The sequence below is a fragment of the Thermobia domestica genome, chromosome 1, assembly GCF_964235325.1.
Source record: "Thermobia domestica chromosome 1, izTheDome1.hap1.1, whole genome shotgun sequence".
Lineage (NCBI taxonomy): Eukaryota > Metazoa > Arthropoda > Insecta > Zygentoma > Lepismatidae > Thermobia > Thermobia domestica.
The window spans coordinates 304904006-304926422 of NC_137454.1; the positions used below are offsets into that span (position 1 = coordinate 304904006).

At 34.6% G+C, this 22417-nt stretch overlaps 1 protein-coding gene across 2 annotated transcripts; it reads left to right on the top strand.

Moving 5' to 3' along the window:
• Nucleotides 1-2358: 2358 nt before the first annotated feature.
• LOC145667742 (uncharacterized) lies at nucleotides 2359-10443 on the top strand. 2 transcript variants are annotated; one of them, XM_081735189.1, is made up of 2 exons: nucleotides 2359-2411; nucleotides 8645-10443. In XM_081735189.1, exon 2 carries the CDS (start codon nucleotides 8699-8701, stop codon nucleotides 10370-10372), a length of 1674 nt encoding a protein of 557 aa, XP_081591315.1. In that variant the 5' UTR covers nucleotides 2359-2411; nucleotides 8645-8698; the 3' UTR covers nucleotides 10373-10443. The 2 variants fall into 2 exon arrangements, with proteins under 2 accessions (XP_081591315.1, XP_081591312.1); XM_081735186.1 differs by lacking the exon at nucleotides 2359-2411 and adding an exon at nucleotides 2412-2544.
• The last annotated feature ends 11974 nt before the right edge of the window (nucleotides 10444-22417 follow it).

Consider the following 22417-nt stretch of genomic DNA (forward strand, 5'->3'; position numbering starts at 1 on the left):
GATATTGAAACTTTCGCCGACGTCGTGCTCACGTCGTTTTTCAAGAAATTGCCGGCAGTGTCTTTTTGCAGTCGTCGTCCGACTGTCTGCCGACTGTTTCGAGAAAGCATTATACCAGGGAAATATAAGCCCTAATTCGTATTTTAAAGCAACAAATTGCCTTCTATCTCTCTTTGTTTTCTTTTGGTGAACGACTCTGTTTTTGCTCGTTGCGGTCGAAAATCGCGCGGAAAAATACCGGTTTCCGGCGCCGACAATCCGACAGCGGCATCTGGTCGGCATGGACTAATTATCCTACTGTAGGCGGCAGGATCCTGATGGGGTATGTACCATTTAGCGTTGTCACAATCAACAGCATTAAATGAATTGAATCCGAAATCAAAGAACATGTTATTTATGGACGCTTTACCGATGTTGGCATATATGCTACAACAAGATTCATTTTTTCGAGAACGCATTAATATTCAGTAGTTTTAAGCTTATTTTTAACGTGTTGAAATGGTGAATATCAAACATATCAGAAAGCAAACCTCACAAGGACAAAATAATACAAACAAATATAATTCCAGAAACCCAAATTATCAAAATCACTATCGTTCTAACGATAATAATTATAATACTCAAATTAGATATTAGAATCAACGAGTCCCTCTACTGAAGCTAAATGTGATAGAGGCCAATTTTATTGGTAACGTAGAAATCCAAATCATAGTAACGACAGCGAAAGGTAATATTCTTCTAAAAATCTACTTATTAACATTATCAGCATGATAGTTTTCCAAATATTAACAATCTACTGGTACAAGGAGAAGGAACTTTTAGAGGTAGAGATAATCCCCCAAATCACAGTAACGGACGTGTTCGAGGCAATTACAATATTAATTCTTTCCGTAACCAAAGCGAGAATATTCAATATGTTAATTTGAATTCACAATGTGGTACTCTGCTGGTCGAGATGTAACTAAGGATAATCATTTAGACATTGATATACCCGAACACCTCATAGTTAACCACACCTATATTTGTAATTGTAGAGACGAAGAACTAGCACGTAGTGACTGTGGGTTAGAAACCGATGTTATCGATCATTTTGTTAACTGTAAAATACATAAAGAATCTTCTGAAATTTAAACGTATCTGAGGTCAGCGATATTGCAGCAATAGGGCCATGTAACACAGGAAGTGACGTATCACTCACGTCATTAGATTTATGGAAACAAATTAGTTCTGAAGTTACAGCACGCAAGTTATTCCGCGTAGGTGATATTTGCTTGATTGATTATTCAGGAACAGTTAAGAACAAACGAGTTATACTCTCATTCCAGTGCAAATAACTTACAAGTCACACTCAAAGTTTACGCTACAGAAACACTTAATCAAGATTTGATTTCAGAGGTAGATACCGTAGTCGCTTTACAAAGTATATTGGATTTACAAATTCAAACCATTTCTATGGAATATAATAATATTCACACGCAGGGCCGGATCAAAAATTTTCTGACGGGGGTGCACCAGTGACTACCAGTGTATTTGAATTTTTAAACTGGCTTTAGGTATCTCTGTTGGAATGAGGAATTACTCAGGAATCGAACCCAGGACTTACCGAATGCAAAGTCAACGCTTTACTAGCTGAGCCTCGGCCGCTTTGTATTGGTATAATCTTCAGTATATAATTAGCTTGTTGCTTTAGAGCAGGAATTTCAATAATCATGGACACTTGGAATATGATGGATACTTGTATCGTACAGAATCCTTTAGAAAAAGTTGCTATTTTCACTGCTAGCTTCTCATTTTAGATAGTGTATGTTCGCAACGAAGTGCACCGGTACACGACCCCTAACTCCGGCCGTGTTTACACACTCATTTCTATGTTACTCGTGGATTACCAAGTAGGTAAACCTGTAGATTATGAATCAGAGGAATCTCAGCCAAACGAGTTGCAATATAACAAGAACAAGAATTACATACTACTTAATGTGTTGAATATTATCATATCGACTTAGATACTTAAAGAAAAGATATAGATGAAACAAACTTAATCAATATTGATAGCACAAGTGTCCTTACCTAACTGGTATCACAAATTAGCTTGAGTTTACGCATGCAAAATTATTAATTCTGGAGATCGTTGCCATTGCCAATCCAGAAGGTTACGTGCTATCTAATCAGTTATCAGGACAAGGTGCGACATGAGCTATATACGGTGCATAACTCACAAAGCTTTAATGCACTTTTCCAATGTCTTCAGAGAACACAGGTTGAGCAGCGTTAACTTCATAAAAATTTGGTTTCAAATTCCTATTTTGTTAACTCCTAAATAATTTAATCAGTATTTTGAATTTTCAACAATTACCGTTTGCAGCTATAGTTTCATAATGTAGTCTTATAGTATATTTCAAAATTTCAAGTAGGTACGTAATATGCAAAACTTAAGGTACTTAAACTAACAACTGTTCCCAGAATTTTTCTTGAGGCCAGAAATGTGGATGTGTACTTTATGATGTTTTAGTGCATGGATACTTCAATTTCTTCAGTTTACAGAAGGTCTTAATAACAATCATTCACTCTCTTTAAATTAGTTTTCGGATACCATCTAGCTCACTTTCCTAATTTGTGGTACTATTCGTTCTCTTTAATTTATTCACAAAAATCGAAAAGCAGGAAGAAACTTAGCGAAGACACATACATTTCGAAAGTATTTGAGTATTGAGTTGAAATATTAGCTTTTAGAGTAGAATCCCCATGCCGTAAACATCGCCAACACCTAGTGGCCCACTTGCCAGTAAATGTCAATCGTCGATATAGCGGCGCGTCGAAGGATTGCCGCTACTGGTCAAGAAGTGAAAAATCTTGAGATGAATGCGTATAATTGTATGAATTTAGATGGTAACTGTCATTGGATCATTGGATCATTGGAAAGTGAATATAGGACAACTATGAAATAAAGTAAATAGACCTGAGTTATTTTGTTATAAAATTACATAGCGAATGCATTTTATCTGATCTCAAACGGTTATCGTCGAATATACACTGTTAAAAGAACATTCTGATTGGCCAAATTAAAAAAAAAATCAACGAATTATCTCCCTTCAAGCGAGGTTTTCTTCATCGTCTCTGTGGCAAAATTGCCGGTGCAATAGCCGAGTGATCTTGGGCGTTCGGCTTCGGATCGTGAGGCGCAATCCACTTTGGGTTCGAATCTTTCTGAAGAGCATGGTTGAAATTTTAACAGCCCTCGATATTTCTGTGTTCGTGTCTCTATCGTGTTTGGATTTAGTAGAATTTCAGAGAGATGATCATGGAGACCAATATCCCTGTTGGGACTAACTTTAAAAAAATAATAATAATAAACTCGGAAGAACGCGCGCCTATTAATTGGTGTTTGCGTCCACCCCGGGGTACTTTTTTTTAGTGTGCTTTTAGACTCACCTTAATGTAAACAAATCATGCATATAGGCGATGTAACATATTTTGGGGGAGTAATTTTGTGGTTCGTTGGTGCTTCGTCGCGTCTCTGGCGCTGGCGGGCCACTGGTGGTAAAATTTTCTAAACGGAAGTGGGGCCACCGCGGATCGTCACTGCGGAGCCGCTGATTTTTGGCGAGATGTCGCTAGTTGCCCATCGGTGGTCCACCGACGTTTACGGCATGGGGAAGGGTTCATAGCAAATGATAAAAAAAAATCTATAAAGAGATTTTGCTAATTCTATATAGTATGTTTAGAAAGATGATTTCAGAAGGAAAACTATAAACGAATGGGTACAAACCACAACGGTGTTTCCGATTTAAAAAAGAAAAAAATTAGTTTAAAGTTGGCTGATCCTATAAGTTCCTTAACAAAAATAAGATTAGAGATAATTATATTGTGTGGCAAATAACGTTATTCTAATTAGATATCTTTGACACACGAAAGTTCTTCTGTGTAGTTGTTATTTATGACTGTTTAATTTTGACATGTTACTTACACCACTACAATTTTCAGTAATTCAAAGTAGATCTAATCAAAATACTTCTTTTAAATTCAATTAAATCATCGCCGCAAATGTAACCGATATCCAAACTTTTGTTTTAAAATCTAACATAGTATGTAGTTAATAATGTTGGAGGAGAACATTTTATTTCGGGTTCGTTAAAGTGTCAACATTACAAAATTACATGTCATATAATAAGTTGAAAATTTTATTATCTGATATTCGAAAATGGACCGATACGTCGAAATTTATTTCAGTTCTCTTTACAAAAGCACAGAGAATTTCATTTGATTCTCTTCATTTCTCTATATTTATTATTATTATTATTATTATTATTATTATTATTATTATTATTATTATTATTATTATTATTATTTCGTAGCTGCTATCTGTAATAGTTAATCCCATTTTTATTCAGTATTGCAAACTTATTACGCTGCAAAATCTCAAACATACACATTTTGGTAGTTTCTACTAGTGTGGAAGTCGAAGCACTTCGAAGTAGGGTGGGTGGGGGTGTTACTATGACGACCCGCTCGGGAGAGTAATGCTCCCGGAAGTACGTTTTTTGCGCGCTACTCTAGCCAGCTGTTTTACGCGCTAACCCAGCCAGCTGTTTTAAGTTGGTCACAAAATTTATATCATGGAGTACAAGGGGAAACAAAACGAGCCCTATGTCATGGAGTACAAGGTGAAGAAAACGAGCCCAGTGGGGCCTTTAACCCATTCCTATTACTACTACTACTTATCTGCACAAAAGTAAGTAAATCACTTTTTTGAGTATAATTTTCATATTATTTTAATTTAAAAAGTGTTATAAAAATTAAAAAAAAAACCTTTCCTCGGCCCGGGTTTGAACTCACGCCAAAAAAGATTTTCATTACTACCATATAGCGCTAGCCCACTTTTTTTTTCACTCGGCCACGAAGACCGACAGCAAAAATCGTTTGATTTTTGCTATCAATGTTGCAAGAAACGGAAAACGGCAACCAATCAGAACTGTGTTTTTCGTTCCTACTTCCGGGAGCATTACTCTCCTGAGCTAGTCCTTTACTATGTGCCTAAAATATACTTGTACTAGAAGAGTACTCTTACAAATTATCCTCACTTCTTCACTACTATGCTTAACTATACTTAATCATTTTCGTTTCATTTGCCAGTTTTTGACTTGCGTCGAGCTGCATATTTCTGGTACGAGAACATCACTGGCTGTCAGTGAATTACATGGAGTTTCTGACATATTTTTAGATAATTCTCAGTCATGATTTTCTTCATCTTTGTTAGATTACATCCATTGTTTGCAGTAAAATAGTTTTCAACGAAACAGAACTAAACCTGAGAGGTTGCACCTCAACCTGTTCTCTGTTTACACGCTAGCACAGAGTAGAATATATGTATTCTAGTCTGTGGATGTTAGTTTTCAGCGTTTCGGACAAGGATGTTGTAAAATAGAGGATCTGCCCATACAACAAAATCGTGAAGCCATACGTCACAGCTTCGCCACACCTACTCTGCCCACTCCGCGCCACTAAAATCGTAATGTTTCGAGCCAACAATCATGGCGGAAACGAGAGTAGCCAATCAGACGTGCCGGCTCAGACGATGCTAGATTGTTTTTCGGCTTCATTGAGTTCATATGATGAAGATACGTATGGGCAGATCCTCTATTTTATAGCATCCTTGCTTTCGGATAACTCACTGTACTAAAATTTTGTGCTCTGTCTTCTCGGAGTAGATTCCATTTCGATATAGATCCCTTAGTAGGAAGTTGAAAAACTGATCATTTCTTATTTGTTTGTAAATTTAATTTTTGTAATTACACACCAAGGTTTGATGTCATTACCCACTAGAAAGCACAAATGAAACGAGGTTCCGGGGTAGTGTTCAGAGCTGCCTAGGAATTTCCCCCCTTTTCCTCCCTTCAATTACTACACTGGTTTCTACAGTAGTAATAACACAAGTGAGACAGTCGGGGCAATGAACACTGAAGGTACATTAGTGTCTAGTAGTATGGGCATGATATCAGAGATTTCTAGTTGACAGAAGCAACAAAGAATTGAAAATTTGGTCTTTTTCTAAATCGTTTATTTCAAACAACAATGACCTCATCCAATTAGATAGTTGGTTTTTATAGATGTGAAAATCACAGTGCTGTTTACAGCCATTTCATATCTCAAACAGTTCTGGGGAAGTGAACATAGTAAGCATGAAAGTGAAAAAATCTTACACAGAAATGCTCGGGCTGTATCACGGGAATTGGCCGTCCCATGAATGACATATGGCCGTGGGGTATCGTATGGACTAATGGGACGCATTTTACACTAGAAAGGGCAGTGAACACGCAAAACTGTCAGGTATGAGGTTCGCATAATCCACATGTTGCGCAGGAACAGCCATTACACTCTGCGTACGTGACTGTGCGGCGTGGGTTCATAGGAAGTTCATTATTGGTCCGTTTCTCTGTGAGATGACACCCCAAGGAGTTGTCACCTGTACCATGGCATCAGCACATTATAGGTATTGTCATGTGATGCGGCACATTGGTGATACAGGCATGGAACTTTGGAGACGATTGTTTTCATGCAAGACAGGGCAACACTGCACATTGATAATCACGTGAAAGATATGCTTCGTGAAACCTTCACTGCTGATCGCATCTCCCGGTGGCCGTGGTGGCTCAGTGGTATTGCGTTCACATCTGGTGCTTGGGGTCCCCGGATCGATCCCACAAGTGAACTTTATGGTGGACAAACACCGTGTGCGTGGGTTTTCTCAGGGTTCTCCCGTTTCCTCCCATTTTCTTCGTTCCACCATTTCATTCTTCACTCATCATCAGCACCTCCTTTAGCCCAACCGGCATAACCGTGGGACGTAAAATTCAAAGATTTCATTTCATTTCATTTCGCATCTTCTCCCGAGGTTTTCAGATGCGTGGCCAGGAATGTCCCCCTCTGGTCTGCCAGGGAAATATCCACTCGCTAGCGGATCTCAAGGACAGCATAAGGCCACGTCACAACAATTCCGCCGAAACTGCTACGAGCAACTGTTGGCACGCCATTTTACGGATGAAATATGTCGTCGATATGTCTTGTGGCCATATGGAGCATTTTATGTAAATTGGTTACAGTAACCGCAAATGTTAATAAAATTATTACTCCATATTTTGTTACCATTAAATGGAAATATAGTTTTACCTTTTGTTACACTCACGTGTTCCTAAAATTGTTCCCTTTGCATCATTTTGTTAAAATCACTTACCGTTCAACTTGTTTCCATTACATTTATCTCACATGGTTGACCTCTTTTCTACCTAGATAATCGTCTCATCCACACATTCAGGATCATTTCCATGTGCGTATTACCTGTACAGCGCCACATTTTCCCCTGGTGGCGGAAAGGGAAACTAATATTTTTTCCAGCATAACTTGCTTCCACATGGTCTCATTAGCATATTTACCAAATTTCAATGTAATACGTTGTTTACAGCCCACGCTGCACAGCCGCGAATAGCTGCACTTTAATTGTAATCATCCTGTATCTTTTGAAAACCATATACGCAGTTAGATGTGATACTTATCTTAACACCTATTCGAAATCAAGTCCTTTGAAAAAGTCACATTTTTCAGATCTTTGTATTTTTGTCCTTACTTGTTCGACATGCATTACAAGATCCCGAGTATTTGACATTACGGTTCATTAGGTATACTTTATTCCATCCACCTCAATTGCGTTTTTACTATTGTAGAACCCTGCAATTTTTTAAAAGAGAAATTCATAATACTACAGTGTTTTTACTGTGCAACTCTCCATTACAAGTGTGCTATTGTAAGTTTTCATTTATGCGTAAGTTTGAAGTATGTAATAATCTAGTGTAGTGCTATTTTGAAAAAAAGAAAGAAAGAAGTACAACTTTATGTTAAGTTGGAAACACTTTTCAGCATGTGGTATCACAGAGCATGCTAAACAATGTCTCCTGCCGATATTTGCATAGAACAAAATTTCAACACTTTTTGTCCATTACTTTATGAGTTGCAATTGCACCTCAAGATAAATGGTCCACCCTGTATATCTAACAAAACGAATGTTTTTTTTTTTTTTCATTAATATTTTGCTCAAGAACTTAAACCCCGAACCACCTTATGTACGCCACTACGAACATCACAATTTAAAGAATACCTCCAATGTGAAAGATCACTGAAGTCCCGAAATTATGTTACAAAGCCGAATTCACCGCCATTACCGATGTGATTTCGTTCTTGTAGAACTCTGGAGTAGAACTGTCACTGCATAAGTGATTGTATAACCTATTCTATTATCTAAAATGTTGTCACCCAAGAATGATGGTAGAAAGAATTTTCCAAGATTTAACTCCATAATTATCATATATTGTGTGGAAGATGCGGTTTCGAATCCCGGAGAACTTCATGTGGGTGAAAACTCTTGTTAATTAACAGGTACACGTCTTAAATAGCCTCGGTAATAAAAATAATCTATATTCACGAAAGCAATTTAACTTACAAAAAAATATGAAATCATTTCAACAAAATATTAACCAAGAATTATTATTTTATCTTTTCAAATAACGTTATCTGATGAGAAACTCCTGTTTCGCATATAAGAATGAATTCACATGTGTTCCTTCAACTTACTTGTATCATTATCTTTGTTTTCCAGATTGTATATATACCACCCTACATTGACAAATGTAAATTGAAAATTATGTAAGCAATGAGCAAAATGTGGATTAGAAATCCTCAGTCACTTCAACAAATACTTTACTCTTTAATTGTACAAAGTTTTCTCAGAAGATGCCCCAGAACAGGCAAAGAAATGTCAATTTTTTATAAGAAAAGGCAGTGCATCCGAGATTATTATGCTTTTCTACCCACAACTGTATTTTTGGAACTTGCTAACACTGCTTTCAGGGCCAGTACAATTTCTATTCGATACGACATGGATTCTCATATCGAACCAGATTATTATCCACCAGAACTGTACGTATTGGAAATATTTCTTCAAAGTTGTATTCGTAAAGTAGATCTTATACTTAGAACATATATTTTATCACTTCATTTTTCCCGAATATTGGAACTATTAAGTGAGAATGCGAGCAGTTTAGTAAGTATAAAGTTACATTTAGATGATTACCCATTCATTCATCTTAATGAGAAAGATTATACATTTTGGCAAACAATAATTTCATCGGCTTATAATTTGACACAATTAACACTACGTTACATTTCAACTAATGAAATGCTAGCTGTGATTGGCCGAGAATGTCATAATTTAATAGAACTTGATGTATCCCATTCTCCAATTACAGACTTGGGAATTTATCATTTAATTCAAAATATAACAGTTAATGACGGTAGTGATGAAGCTGAATGGAAAAGTACTATGTGGAACTTTGAAAATTTATTTCCTCCTATGAACTACTTTACCCCTTTAGTGGAGCTTCAAGAGAACGAAGTACAGCTATATTCAAGGAAGAAGAATCCTATTTGCTCAACGCTACGGAAACTTTGTGTACCTATGGCGAGTATCACCAGCAAACCTATGTTAGTGGTACTGGAGTTATTGTCAAATCTTGAAATTTTAGACTTTGACTTGGATTGGGTGTTATCACTTTTACAAATGATAGAATCAAGATTTCACAAGAACTTGAACCAAGTATTAAAATTAAAGAAAGTTCAATGTTTAAATCTATCAAAGACATACATCACACTGCTGAAAAAACTTTGTCCAGGTATGAAGGCATTAAGATTTCGAAGCATCAAAGAAGAAAATCCTCCTCTCGTAGTAGATGATATACCTCCTCTCGAATCACTGACTGCCGATGTTGAATCGTTGCCTGCAAATCTTGGCGAGAGCATGATTCACTATTTTACCAACAAAGGAGAAGCACTGAGAGAGTTACGTTTGTTTTACAATGGAACTGGAGCCTTTCAGAACAACAATGTACGAGATATCTCCTCCGTTTTAAGCAGTTGCCAAAACTTAAGAAGTCTTTATGTTGAAGACGTGGATATTGATTTGCAAATAAACTATTCACCCATACAAAATATTTTTTTAGTTGACGTACGTTTAGAAGCTATTGTATCTGAAGACACATTTGTTAACCTTCTTCACAGGTCACCCAATATAGAAGAGGTTATCATCATGGTTCTGCGTGACAGATCTGATAATTTCATTCACAAAATTGCTCAGGTACCTCCACGAAGAAACTTCAAAACACTTTGGATAAACCGTGGTCGGTTTTTGGAAACTGAAGAAGAACTGACAAGTTTCCTTTCGATCTTTGACAAAATCAAAATTTTGGGACATTTACCCAAAGCATTGAAGAAATTTGGTTTAGAATCTTTCAACTATGATTTCTGGCATACCTTCCACACGCTTCATTGATACGGATATTTTAAATTTGATATTTTGCAACATCAAGAAGTAATTCTGATAAATGTTGTTTCTCTATATAATTAATTGTTATTTTTTATTTGAAGATCGTGTTATCGTTATGTTATCTTAGTTCTTAGTTAGATTTTTCACATATTTAGATATTTCTTCATATTTTTCTAGTGTTATTGTTTCATGCCCTCTCACTGTTTTTTTTTTTTTTAGATCTTTTCGTTCTCTGTATGATCTCTTTCGTAATTCTTTATTTAACAGTTTACGCATATCAATCGAATTCGTGATTATTCTGTACAGGTACAGCCTAGAATACAGATGCCCCTGAAACTAACGGTCTTGGAAGATGAAAATGTGTCCGTACTGTGGATAACGTACGTGGTTAGGACCTACATGTGGAGTGCAGAAGTAAAACATATGCAAAGAGCCCTGATGCCTACAGGAATGTTCAATCTCATTAGTTTAAATCTTCGGTGCTGCTGTAGCTTTGGCGCACCACATTTTGGAAGATTCGCAGGTGAAATTGAATACTTTGCATGAAAAGACACATTTATAAGGAACAAATTTCTGTAGGTGACAGAATGTAATGTAAAGCATGAAAGCAGAAATTGGCAGATGAACTTACCTAAAATCTAGTTGCATTGTAGTATTCCATTGCACAGTATCATAACAGACTCGCATTGGCCCGGAATCCGAGCCCGTCAGTAGCATTGTGGGGGGAAAATGTAATACGAATACAAGTATTCTTACGTAAGTACGTTATTGTGGAGAAACAATTCCGAAACGAAATGAACATTAAGGATGTTGAGAGTTGTTTTCGCGGCAAAGTGGGCAGAAAGTCAGGAACCGGAATCCAAGAGTTAAGTGATATTATATTTGAGTATCAACTCAAACTGAAAAACCATGAAGGTTTTCCCAATGTTCGAAAAGGGAAATACATCGGGAATTATGGCGTACCAAATCGAGTTGGGAAAGGACAATGAGAGAATAATTCAATTTTGCATGGATTCTGGACTTATGAAGAAGGAAATGAATGATATGTGACAAGTGCGGTGCACAAATGAACTTGAGACCTTGTTCGAGAGCAATTAGTGACCTATGCCATGGTTGTGTTTCAAGAGAAGAAAGGAAGTACGTAACAGAAAGTGGGTGCACAAGCGATGTTATCGGAGTGTATCTGTCTGATAGAAATCTTGGTTTACTGGAAGTCATTCAACTATTACAGAAATTTTACTGGTGACTTTCGAGCTACTAAAGGACATTTCTGTACTAAGGATTGAAGAGGAGTACAATATATCCAGAAGAACTCTAGTAGACTGGAAGCATTTTGTTTTAAAAGTAATGGAGGAGTACATTAGAGATAACCTGGAAAGGAAAGTGGGACGACCTGGAAGAACTGTAAAGATAGACGAAAGCAAATTTGGAAAACGGAAATACAATGTTGGAAGAGCTGTGGAAGGGCAGTGAGTGTTTGGAGGTATAGAGAGGAAGACAAGCAGATGTTTTTTAGTTCCAGTATCGGACCGAAAAGAGAGAACTCTGCTGAAGTTGATACGGGAGTGGATAGAACAAGGAACTACAGTAGTAAGTGAGTGTTGGACAGGTTACAAAAATCTGTCCAAAACAACCTACACACATCTTACTGTGAATCACAGTATTAACTTCGTAAATTCAGAAACAGGTGCACATACAAACACTGTTGAGCACACTTGGAGAACAGTGAAACAAAGTGTTCCAAAGTACAATAGACAGAAGGATATTTCGCTATATTTAGCCCATTTTATGTTCAAACGTGAGGCCGTAGCCCAAGGAGAAAATACCGTGATTAAGTTTTTGAACATCGTCGAGGCAAGGAGTTGTAGGAAAGTGTTGAAATGAACTATAAGAGCCAGTGAGAAAAAGTAAGATAAGTGCATAATTCTTCTGACGGTCACGTAGATAATGTCTGTGCTTTTTGCGTGAACACTTGTTTCTGCGTATGCCCAACATCGCTGACGCGCCTGCTCCCTTTTGATGCACCCGCGGTAGCGCACAAGCCCACCGGCTTCGCCCTGCCCTAAGTCGGTTAGATAGCATTCGTGCCTTCTAATTGCCACCTAGCACAGGTTGGTTTGTGCTTTTCAACAATCTATTTTTATAGCTCTCTAGAATTAAGATAAAGGTACATGAGGTATTGTCATGTCGCCTTGTGCAAATATGTCGGTAATGATGAAGAAGGAAGTTTGTGAAAGAAATGTGAGTTTTCAACAATTATTTATTATGGACCCCTTGAACCTTATCTATACCAACTGAGATATATTCATGTCACCTATCGCAAACCTTTTACGGGCCACTAAGAAGGAAACTACTGAAAGAACTATATTTTTCCAGCAATTATTTCAGATGGCCCCCTTGAACTTAATCTATGCCAGGCAGATATTTTTATGTCGCTCATCGCAAATCTTTTAGGGGACAATAAGCAAGAAAGTAGCGAAAGAATTATAATTTTTCATGAAGTGTTTCTAGTAGTGCGCCAAAACTATACCTGAACGAAATTTTCTATATATTTCTTATAAATTTTCACTGGGCAAATACAAAATACTGAATTATCATTTTAGGTCATTAGACCCAAAGATTAAAATAATTGTTTATTTGACATTTCTGCATGGTTTAGTTCCATATTTATAGTCTGGTTACCACTCTCAGACTTATGCATATAGTAATCTACCTCCTTAATATCAAAAAGATTTTATGATCACCATCAGATATAAATTAACCTCGGAAAGTATCTGGCAACAATTTGTAAAGATCATCGTGCTCCTGAAACAAAAAGTAAGAAAACAGAAAACATGGCGAATGGAACGTGTGAGGAGAATGATACAGTTTCTAATGATAAAAGCATATGAATTGAAAGTGTCATTTTCGTCTCATTATAGAAACAAATATCATTAGTGATATACTGAAAATCTCTTTATATAATAAGTGTTACTTATTGTTAAGTGTAAAATTGAGTTAGTGAAGACATGGTGACACTTACTAGTGTGATCCCCAAATCTGTTCATAGGCCTAACGAATAAGATACTATAAAAGACGGTTGAGTGGCAGATTGGGTGAGATCAAAGATTTTTTATGCATGAAAATTTTGTATTTAGTGTAAATAGTATTAGTGGTTAAAATTATAGTATTAAGGTGGTTTATTTACTGTGTGAATTTAGGTTAGATGTTCTTTTTAAGCTAATTAATTATACAATTTTTCAATAACAATATGGCGGAAAGCATTAAGTTCAATAAAGAATCATTAGATACATGCAGTACACAGGTCGAAAATGAGACTAATAAAGTATCGGATATGGAAATACAAGCAGATTCAAATAATCAAACCCATCCAAATAATGTAACGGCAGAAAATGACAGACTCACAGTAAATAAGTTAGTTAAATTACCCAACACAATTGAAATCAAGGACGCAAACTCATCACTTGAAAACCGTTACAGCGAGAATCACACAGCTCCATACTATGTATTCCTTAAATCTAACAAAGAAGAGCTCGGCTCAAAACACCTAATGTCAGTAAGCAGAAAATTATATTTAGCAGACATTGCAGGTATTACTAATTTCAAAACAATTGGTAAGAACCTAATAAAAATATACTTCGATACCAGTAAAGCAGCTAATGCTTTCCTAACGCACCCAATTTTAAAAAACCAAAATTGGATAGCATTCATTCCAAATTTTGCTGTTAACACAACAGGGGTAATAAAAAATGTTGATCCAGAAGTGCATGTAGAGGAACTCCTCCAAGAAATAGACAGTGAAATTCCCATAGTGTCAATAAAAAGGATTTATCGTATACAAGAAGGGAAAAAACACCTACTTCTACTATTATTGTAACTTTCAATGGACAGCAACTCCCAATTCATATAAAGATTTTTTACCTAAGGCTTCCGGTTGAAACATACGTACCTGCAATAAGGCAATGTAATATATGCCTACGATACGGACACACACAGTGTACTTGCAAAGCAAAAACTTCAACATGCAAAAGGTGTGCTTTGTCACATAATAATACGCAATGCACTAACTCTATTAAATGCTTTAATTGTGGTATGGGTTACGAAGCAGACTATAAAGACTGTCCAGAAAGAGTTAGGGAGAGAAAAATAATGCCAGATATGGCTAGAGAACATTTATCCTTTAATGAAGCAAACATGCAAGTGGGTAAATTACATTCTCAAAATAATAAATGGGAAGTTCTCAATAGTACATCAAAAGCAGCAGACAATACGCTTACTCAATCGCAAAGCAAAATCAGTACTACTTTGCACACTTTTAAATCAAAATATAAACGTTGCAATTAATAGAAAAAAGATGACTCAATTAGAACAAGAATCATCACCTTGGAAGAGAAGAAGAAATATAGATAGTTTTCACTGTAACCTAAATGATAGTGTTCGTAATACAAACAATAAAGGATTTGAATTCAATTTTCCTAGCACTAGCTTTCAACAATCGAATGTTGGGTCCACAAAGAGGATAACCTTGCATGAACAAAATAGTAAAGGCTTTAATTATAATAAAGTCTCTTCAAATAATAAATCCGTATTCAATCAATAAATTAAAAAAGGATATAGCAACAACAAAGAAGAAACCATGACATGTGTAGAACAACCTTTACAACAAAAGAATACAGCAATTTACATTGGTAGCAATTCAAATAATAATTCTGAAATAGATAAAAATATCATTGATAATGAAAGAGGAATTTTAGTGACTAAAACTATGTTTGCAGTCAAACAACTACTTGGTAGCATATTAATTTTTTAAATTGTAATGTTACTTCTGAATACATCGAGAAAATTTCCAAACAATTTTACATTATATTTACTTCCGTACATGATATCCATCAATAGAGAAAAAAAATCTTTCTTTCTTTCTTATTAACGCGTTATTGATGATGGATAAGAAGTATAGTTTAAGGATATTGTAATAGAACTGTCAAAGTTATTATACAAAAAAAGTATGCCATATTACATTTAAAGAACATTTTTTCACCAGATGTGATCGTACTATAGGAAGCATGGGGGAAAATAAAATTTCCACTAAAATTAAATAACTTTAATATCATAGAACACCTAAGAGAGGATGGTTACGGAGGATTAGCCACCTGTATTAAAAAGAATATAAATTTTAAACCACTAAATCTCAATATTAATCATAATTTCACACACATACAACTATATGGTTTTGAAATAAATGGCATCAAATTTGTAAATATTTATATTCCGCCATCTACAGTACCTGATCGCCGGTTTTGGTCTCAATTAATCTTGGAAACTGATATAGATAACATTATGGGCGATTGTAATACTCAATCTTCGGCTTGGGGAGCTACATATAATAATAAGGCTGGAAACATACTAAATATTTTATTAGAATCATCATATCAAGCATTGAATAATGGAACGGCCACTAGAATTATCTTAGAAGGCAATAGTGTACTTGATATTATTCTATGTAAAATTCAATATCTTATCCAAGCAGACTGGACAATTTATTTTGACCCACTTGGTAGTGATCACAAACCTATTTTAATTAAAACGCATCCATTTATATCCAATATACCTTGAGAACATACAAAATTTACATCTGAATTTTCTTCTAAAACTAATAAAATTGCAGGTGAAATTAACTGGCAAAACTACCAACAGGAAATTTTGAAAAACATACAGTTTTTAAGTAATAATCAGTGGAAGATCAATACATTTAATCATATGACTACACAGGCAGCTGCTAAGACCAAAGAAAATAACGTTAAAAATTTCAAAGAAAAAAATAAAAGATTTGAAATAAAAAAAAATTAGTCCAACACAAAATGTAAAAAACGCAAAAACCAATCTGGTGGAATAAAGAAGCACAAAAAGCAATTAATAAAAGATGTCTAGCTTTCCAAATATTTATAAAATCGAAGAGTTTAGTAGATTTTTTAACATACAAAAATATCAAATCACATACTAAGATCATATTAAATAAAATTAAAAGAAATAACTGGGAAAAAATTTTTGTAATAACTTATCATTGCAAACACCAAAAAAATCAATCTGAAAATTTTTACATCTACAACTATATAAAAATCCTAGAACGTCAATATCTGATAATCTAAATACTATGGACATTGATTGGATATTACAATTTCAGAAGAACCTTACACCGGACAATGTAAATAATAAAAACATTTTAGCTTCTAAAGTTGCAGACAATAAACTCATACAGACGGAATCGCCTTTTTCCGCAGTGGAATTAGTAGTCGTCCTCAAAAACATTAATAAAAATACTTCGCCTGGAATAGACGGAGTTCAGTATATTCATTATATAAATCTTCCTAAGGAAGGAAAAAAACTTATTTCTGTCACTTGTGAACCACATCTGGGAAACAGGACAAATTCCTGAAATATGAAAAAAAAATCTTTAATAGTGCAATTTTAATACCAAATAAACCTTGTAACGATGCAAATAATTATAGACCTATAACCCTTCTACCTTGTGGGCTTAAAATCTTCGAACAGTTAATATTAAATCGTCTCCAGTGGCATATTGAACATAACGTGATTCTAACAAATAATATCACAGGTTTCAGAAAAAATAGCTCCACATATGATGCAATAGGACCTCTCATTTTAGATATATGGAAAACGTTCCAACAAAGAAAATATTTAATTCTGGTCAGCATAGATTTTCAAAAAGCATACGACTCAATCAATTTGGATATCCTAATTAGAAAACTCATAAACTTGAAAATTCCAAAACAATACATACGTATCATCTACAATTTATTATGATAGGCAAGTTTACATAAAAATCAATAATGCATATTCCAAACCAAGAAGAACTTCTATGGGCCTATTACAAGGCAGTAAACTTAGTCCAATTCTATTTAATTTATTCGTTCTGGAATTAGCTCAATTATTGCATAAGAATTCAAATATATACATATATGCTGATGACGTAATTAACTATGAAATAGTGGAAGATCTAAGAACAAGAATAAGCAAAATTAAACATAATATTGAAATCATACAGAAATGGAGTCATGATAATGGACTAGACATCAATTGGACAAAATCCACTTATACTATATTTACAAAGAAACAAATAAATAATTTTCCTCAGATACAATTGAGAGATACTCAACTGAAATTTTCGAAACAAATAAAATATTTAGAATTAATACTAGATTCAAAGCTAAAGTGGACATCTCATTTATCTTACTTATCCAACGAAGCAGTCAAATATAATAACATATTAAAAAGTGTTAGTGCTAAAAAGTGGGGAATACACCCACATGTCATTAATTTATTAAATCAACAAACACTAATGGCGAAAATCTTATACGGTGCGATGTTCTTTAATACGAATGATAAAATTTTTTACAACAAACTACAATCAATCCAATATAATGCAGCTAAAATTATATTATCGCAACCCGTATTTTGTCCAAAAAATGCAATCTTAGAAGCTACAAAAAATATTCCATTAAACATAACTACATTTAAATTAACATCGAATTTTTTATTATCCAGAATGGCAAAATCATCATCAGATATAATTAATAAATTAATAAACTTGAATTTTTTGAATCAAAACAGAAAACTACCATATAATAAAAATTTACCTTGGATATATATAATATACAATGAACTTAAGGAACTACAAACAAGAATTACAAAAGCACCTACGATACCGGCTTATATATTTCAATATGAAGTAAACTTAATAAAAATTCCAACAATTATTCCTAATTACATTCAATATCATAAATCAGAAATTCTACCAAATTTATATAGAAATATTTGGCAATCACACATTGATATCTTACAACAAGAATGTCAATTAATCTTCACAGATGCCTCAAAACAACAGAACAAAAATGTAGGAGCGGCTCTATTAATTCCAAACATGAACGTCATACAACAATATAAATTACCTACTGCAATGTCTATTTTTGAAGGTGAAGCCTTTGCAATAAGGCAAGCACTATTACACATAAAAAAAACTTAACATGAGATGTGCATGTATTTGTTCGGATGCTTTAAGTGTTATAAAATCAGTGAATAATCCGAAGTAGCACATACAAAATTCATGGAACATAATGTTGATTAAAATGCTATATTCTATTCTAAAAAAAAAAAAAAAAAATTAAAATAACATTAATATACACAAAGGTGCATGTAAATATAAAATGAAATGAAGAAGTTGATAAATTATCCAAGAATACAGTGAACACAGGAACGAAAACGAACATTAAAATTCCTTTTTACAACTTTAAATATCTCATAAGAAATAAAATGGAAGAAAATATCATTTCATGGAAAAGAAAAATACGAGAAGGACCTGGCATCCATCATTGGAATCTAACAGACATAACAAAGGAGTATACATGGGATTCTCTCAAAAGTTGGCCTGGATCAAAAATAATTTTATATTATCGTTTAATATTTAATACTGCTTTAACGCCCTTTAAGTTGAATATAATACAAAGAAGAGAAACAAACAAGTGCTGGTGTGGAAAACAAATAGGAAACATCAACTATTTAATATTCCAATGTGAACTGTTACAACAAAAAAGAAATATTTTCAATGAACATCTTCTTAATTACTTCCATACTTTTCCAGTCTCCACAAATATGATTATATACACAAAAATTGGGAATTAATTTAAAAAATTATTACAATTTATCCAAGACAACAATCTAAATTTATAAAAAAAGTACATTTTCAAGAACTTTAATTAATAAACCACCTTTTAAAAAAGAATAGCTGGGAAATGACTATTTACACTAAATCAAATTTATTGTAACAATTTAGTGCTATTAACAATTTTATTTAATACAATTTGTCAAACCTACAGAACTTAACCCATTGAATCCCGGCAATTCTAAAGTACAAAGGTTCATGTGAAGCACTAATTCGAATGTTATCATTTTACAGTCATATTTATTACATAATTAGGAAGAAGGCAACTGGATCTAAACGGTCGTGCCTACGAAGAAGGTGTCCAATTGGAGGCCGAAATGAAATGAAATGAAACAAAAAGTAAACATCAAACTTCACACACTATATATCAAGATCTTATATATATATATACGGTAGATATCACCAATAATGGAATTAATAGATTCTTTTCTTTTCAAACATATTGCACTGAAAAGTTAGTTTAAAAAATGTATATCTTAAAATATTTAGAATTTCATATATTTGGTTTTTCACATTAACAACACTGCTGAATTGCATGGAATATGTCATAAACTTCTTTTTTCTTTCTTGGGGGTGAGTCATTTAGTCCATTGTTTGGGTTGTTGTATGGTTTCGGGTTGTTAGTGATTCGCCCATAGGAAAGTATCACAACAGAAAATTGGGCTTAAGTTTAGAGTTGCCCTCCAGTCTGAAGGTACCCTTGGACTTTGCAACATACAAAAAATAGTGCTTAAAGTATTAAAAATTGTTATATTTCACTTAACTTCAGTATTCCGTGGGCTTCACAAAAATTTAAAAGGTTTTCATTATTTTTGCGCATCCGTTACACCTGTTCGCCATATTCATCATATTTTACGACTACCATGCTGCTGAAACCTTCCGCATCCGGCAAATAGTGCCAACTTCCACATATGTTTTCTCGTATTAAACATAACTCTCCTGCCGAACTTACATTCCTAAACATCAAATAAATTTTCAAATTATCATCTCTTACCTCATTTCTCCTGTAAATTTTCCTGATTTTTATAAAAACGGAGGGGTAACTCTAAACTTAACCCGAAAATTGTCCTTATCGCGTTCAAACAGTTTCTAATTGTTCAGTGATACCGCGAATATAATGCACTTTTCTTCAAAAGAGAATCAGAAGACATGGCACCCGTCAGCAAATTCGTTTCTCGGAATGTGATCTGCACCCTCTTGTGATGTGTCCAGCCTGTTTGTTACCTGATAAGTTGACAATTTATGATCTTGCATGATCATATGAAGTGCGAGGGCAAAGGTTTTAATTAGTGGTAGTACTGGATGGTCTCCCTGATCTGAGTTCATTTTCAACACTCTTTCTGTCATGCATAAATGCTTGCAGTCATATTGTGATGGTTGCATATGAAGGAGCAATTACACCTAAAATATTGACCACATCCTGGTGTATGTCCTGTAGATATTTTTAAATGAACTATAGATATTATTAAATGTATAACGTTTCTGTTCTCGTAGCTTATTTGTTTCTGTATCACAACTCTGTGTTGCAAAATTTTCACCCGTATAGAAGTCTCAATAGTGACTGTTTTTACCCTAGCGGCTATTGAAAAAGTTTAAAAGTGGGAGAATACAACGTATTTGAGACATAAATTAGGAGATCGTTTTATTCTGCCAAGTCTTATCATCTTCCCTTTCTTTCAGAAATTGAATAGAAGTGTTTTTTTTTTTTTTTAATTATCTAGTATTCAATATTACCAAGGACAAATGAAAATTATTTCTTATGAGTTTGGGTTATTCTGTTTCAATAATTTTTGGCATCAAAAAATCATAACGAGATAGAGAAGGCCTTCCTTCCTGGAATTTTCGAATTCCTGGATTAGAGACTAAGTGATAGATAAAACTCGACAAGAGTTACATCATTAAAAGTAATTACAATCCGATATTATTTGCTGTAGTTTCATTCCATGCAGCGTAATGAAAACTATGTCTTTGCGAAAGTCAAACTTTAGATCTTAACATTAACGACAAATATAATTTAGCTTCTCTAAAAATAAGGGAACTATTTTTGCAACCTCAAAAATAAATTGAGTATCTTTGACATATTGTGGTCAACCGAGACGTTAAACGAAAATTCAATAGGATAAAAGACGGATACAACCTTCTCATTGTTTTAGTTTTATTGCGAATGATCTTCGGGCTATATTCGCAACGTATCTCCTGTACATATTAATTGATAGAACTTTGTTCAAATTTGAGCCGCAAGAAACCACGGATACATTCTTTTGTCACAGGGGAAGCTTATTGGAACATGTGTCGTGTTTATATTTCTTCTGTTGAGAATGGAGGCAAGCAGTTTCGACATTGATAAGATTTTGAAACTTTTTCACGAGAATTTCGTTTGTGATAATTTTCTAATGCAGTGAAAGATATATCTATACGCCCTATATATATATGCGAGGTGTGTTCAAAAAGTATCGAACCTTATTTTTTTCCGCGTAAACCAATGAAGCGGAAACTTTCTTCAGTGTAAGTGTAGAGGGGACATTCATGCCCAGTCGTGAATTTTCTCCCGCCCGCAAAAAGCGTCACTTGCTGGTAATCGGTCGACGAATGAAGAGGTGTAGTGAGCGGTAGTTGGAGTTTTTCTCTTTTTCTTTTTTTTCTTTTCTTTTTTTTTTTTTTTTTTTTTTTTTTTTTTTTTGTAAAATGACAGCTTGACCAGCGACTTAGCATCAAATGTTACCAAAAGCTTCGGTACATTCAATTTTGAACTAGAATTTGGGCATGAGGACAGTGTCCGCGAAATTTGATTCATGCTTTCATCGCCAAACACAACATTCTTGTGTGTCGTCAGGCTCCCTACTCACTCGACATGGCTCCGTCTGACTTTTGGTTATTTCCCAAGCTGAAAAAGCCACTAAAAGGGACCCGATTTGAGTCAAGGGAAGACATCATGCTGACAGTGCCGTAGCTGGAGGGGGGCGAGCGGGGCGGTTACCCCGGGCACCCGGGCACTGATAGCAAGAGGGCGCCGAACGAGCAAGAAGAAAGAAAAAGTGTTGGAAATAAGTAAACAACGCGTTCTCCTTAAAGAAGCATTGGCGCCCTATTATACTAATATTTTTGTCTGTTTGCAAAGAAATAGAGTTGTTAAAAATTTTCTTGATCGCTCTGCTTGCAATTCAAGCGTTTCATTGAGTCATAACAAGTTTTTACTTATTACTTGAAGAAAGTTGTTATATAGCCTATGATTTGAATTAGTACCGATGTGATATATAAATTGTCAAATAATGACTTATAGGGTACGTATGAGCGTTTTCAAAATTAGAAATAGT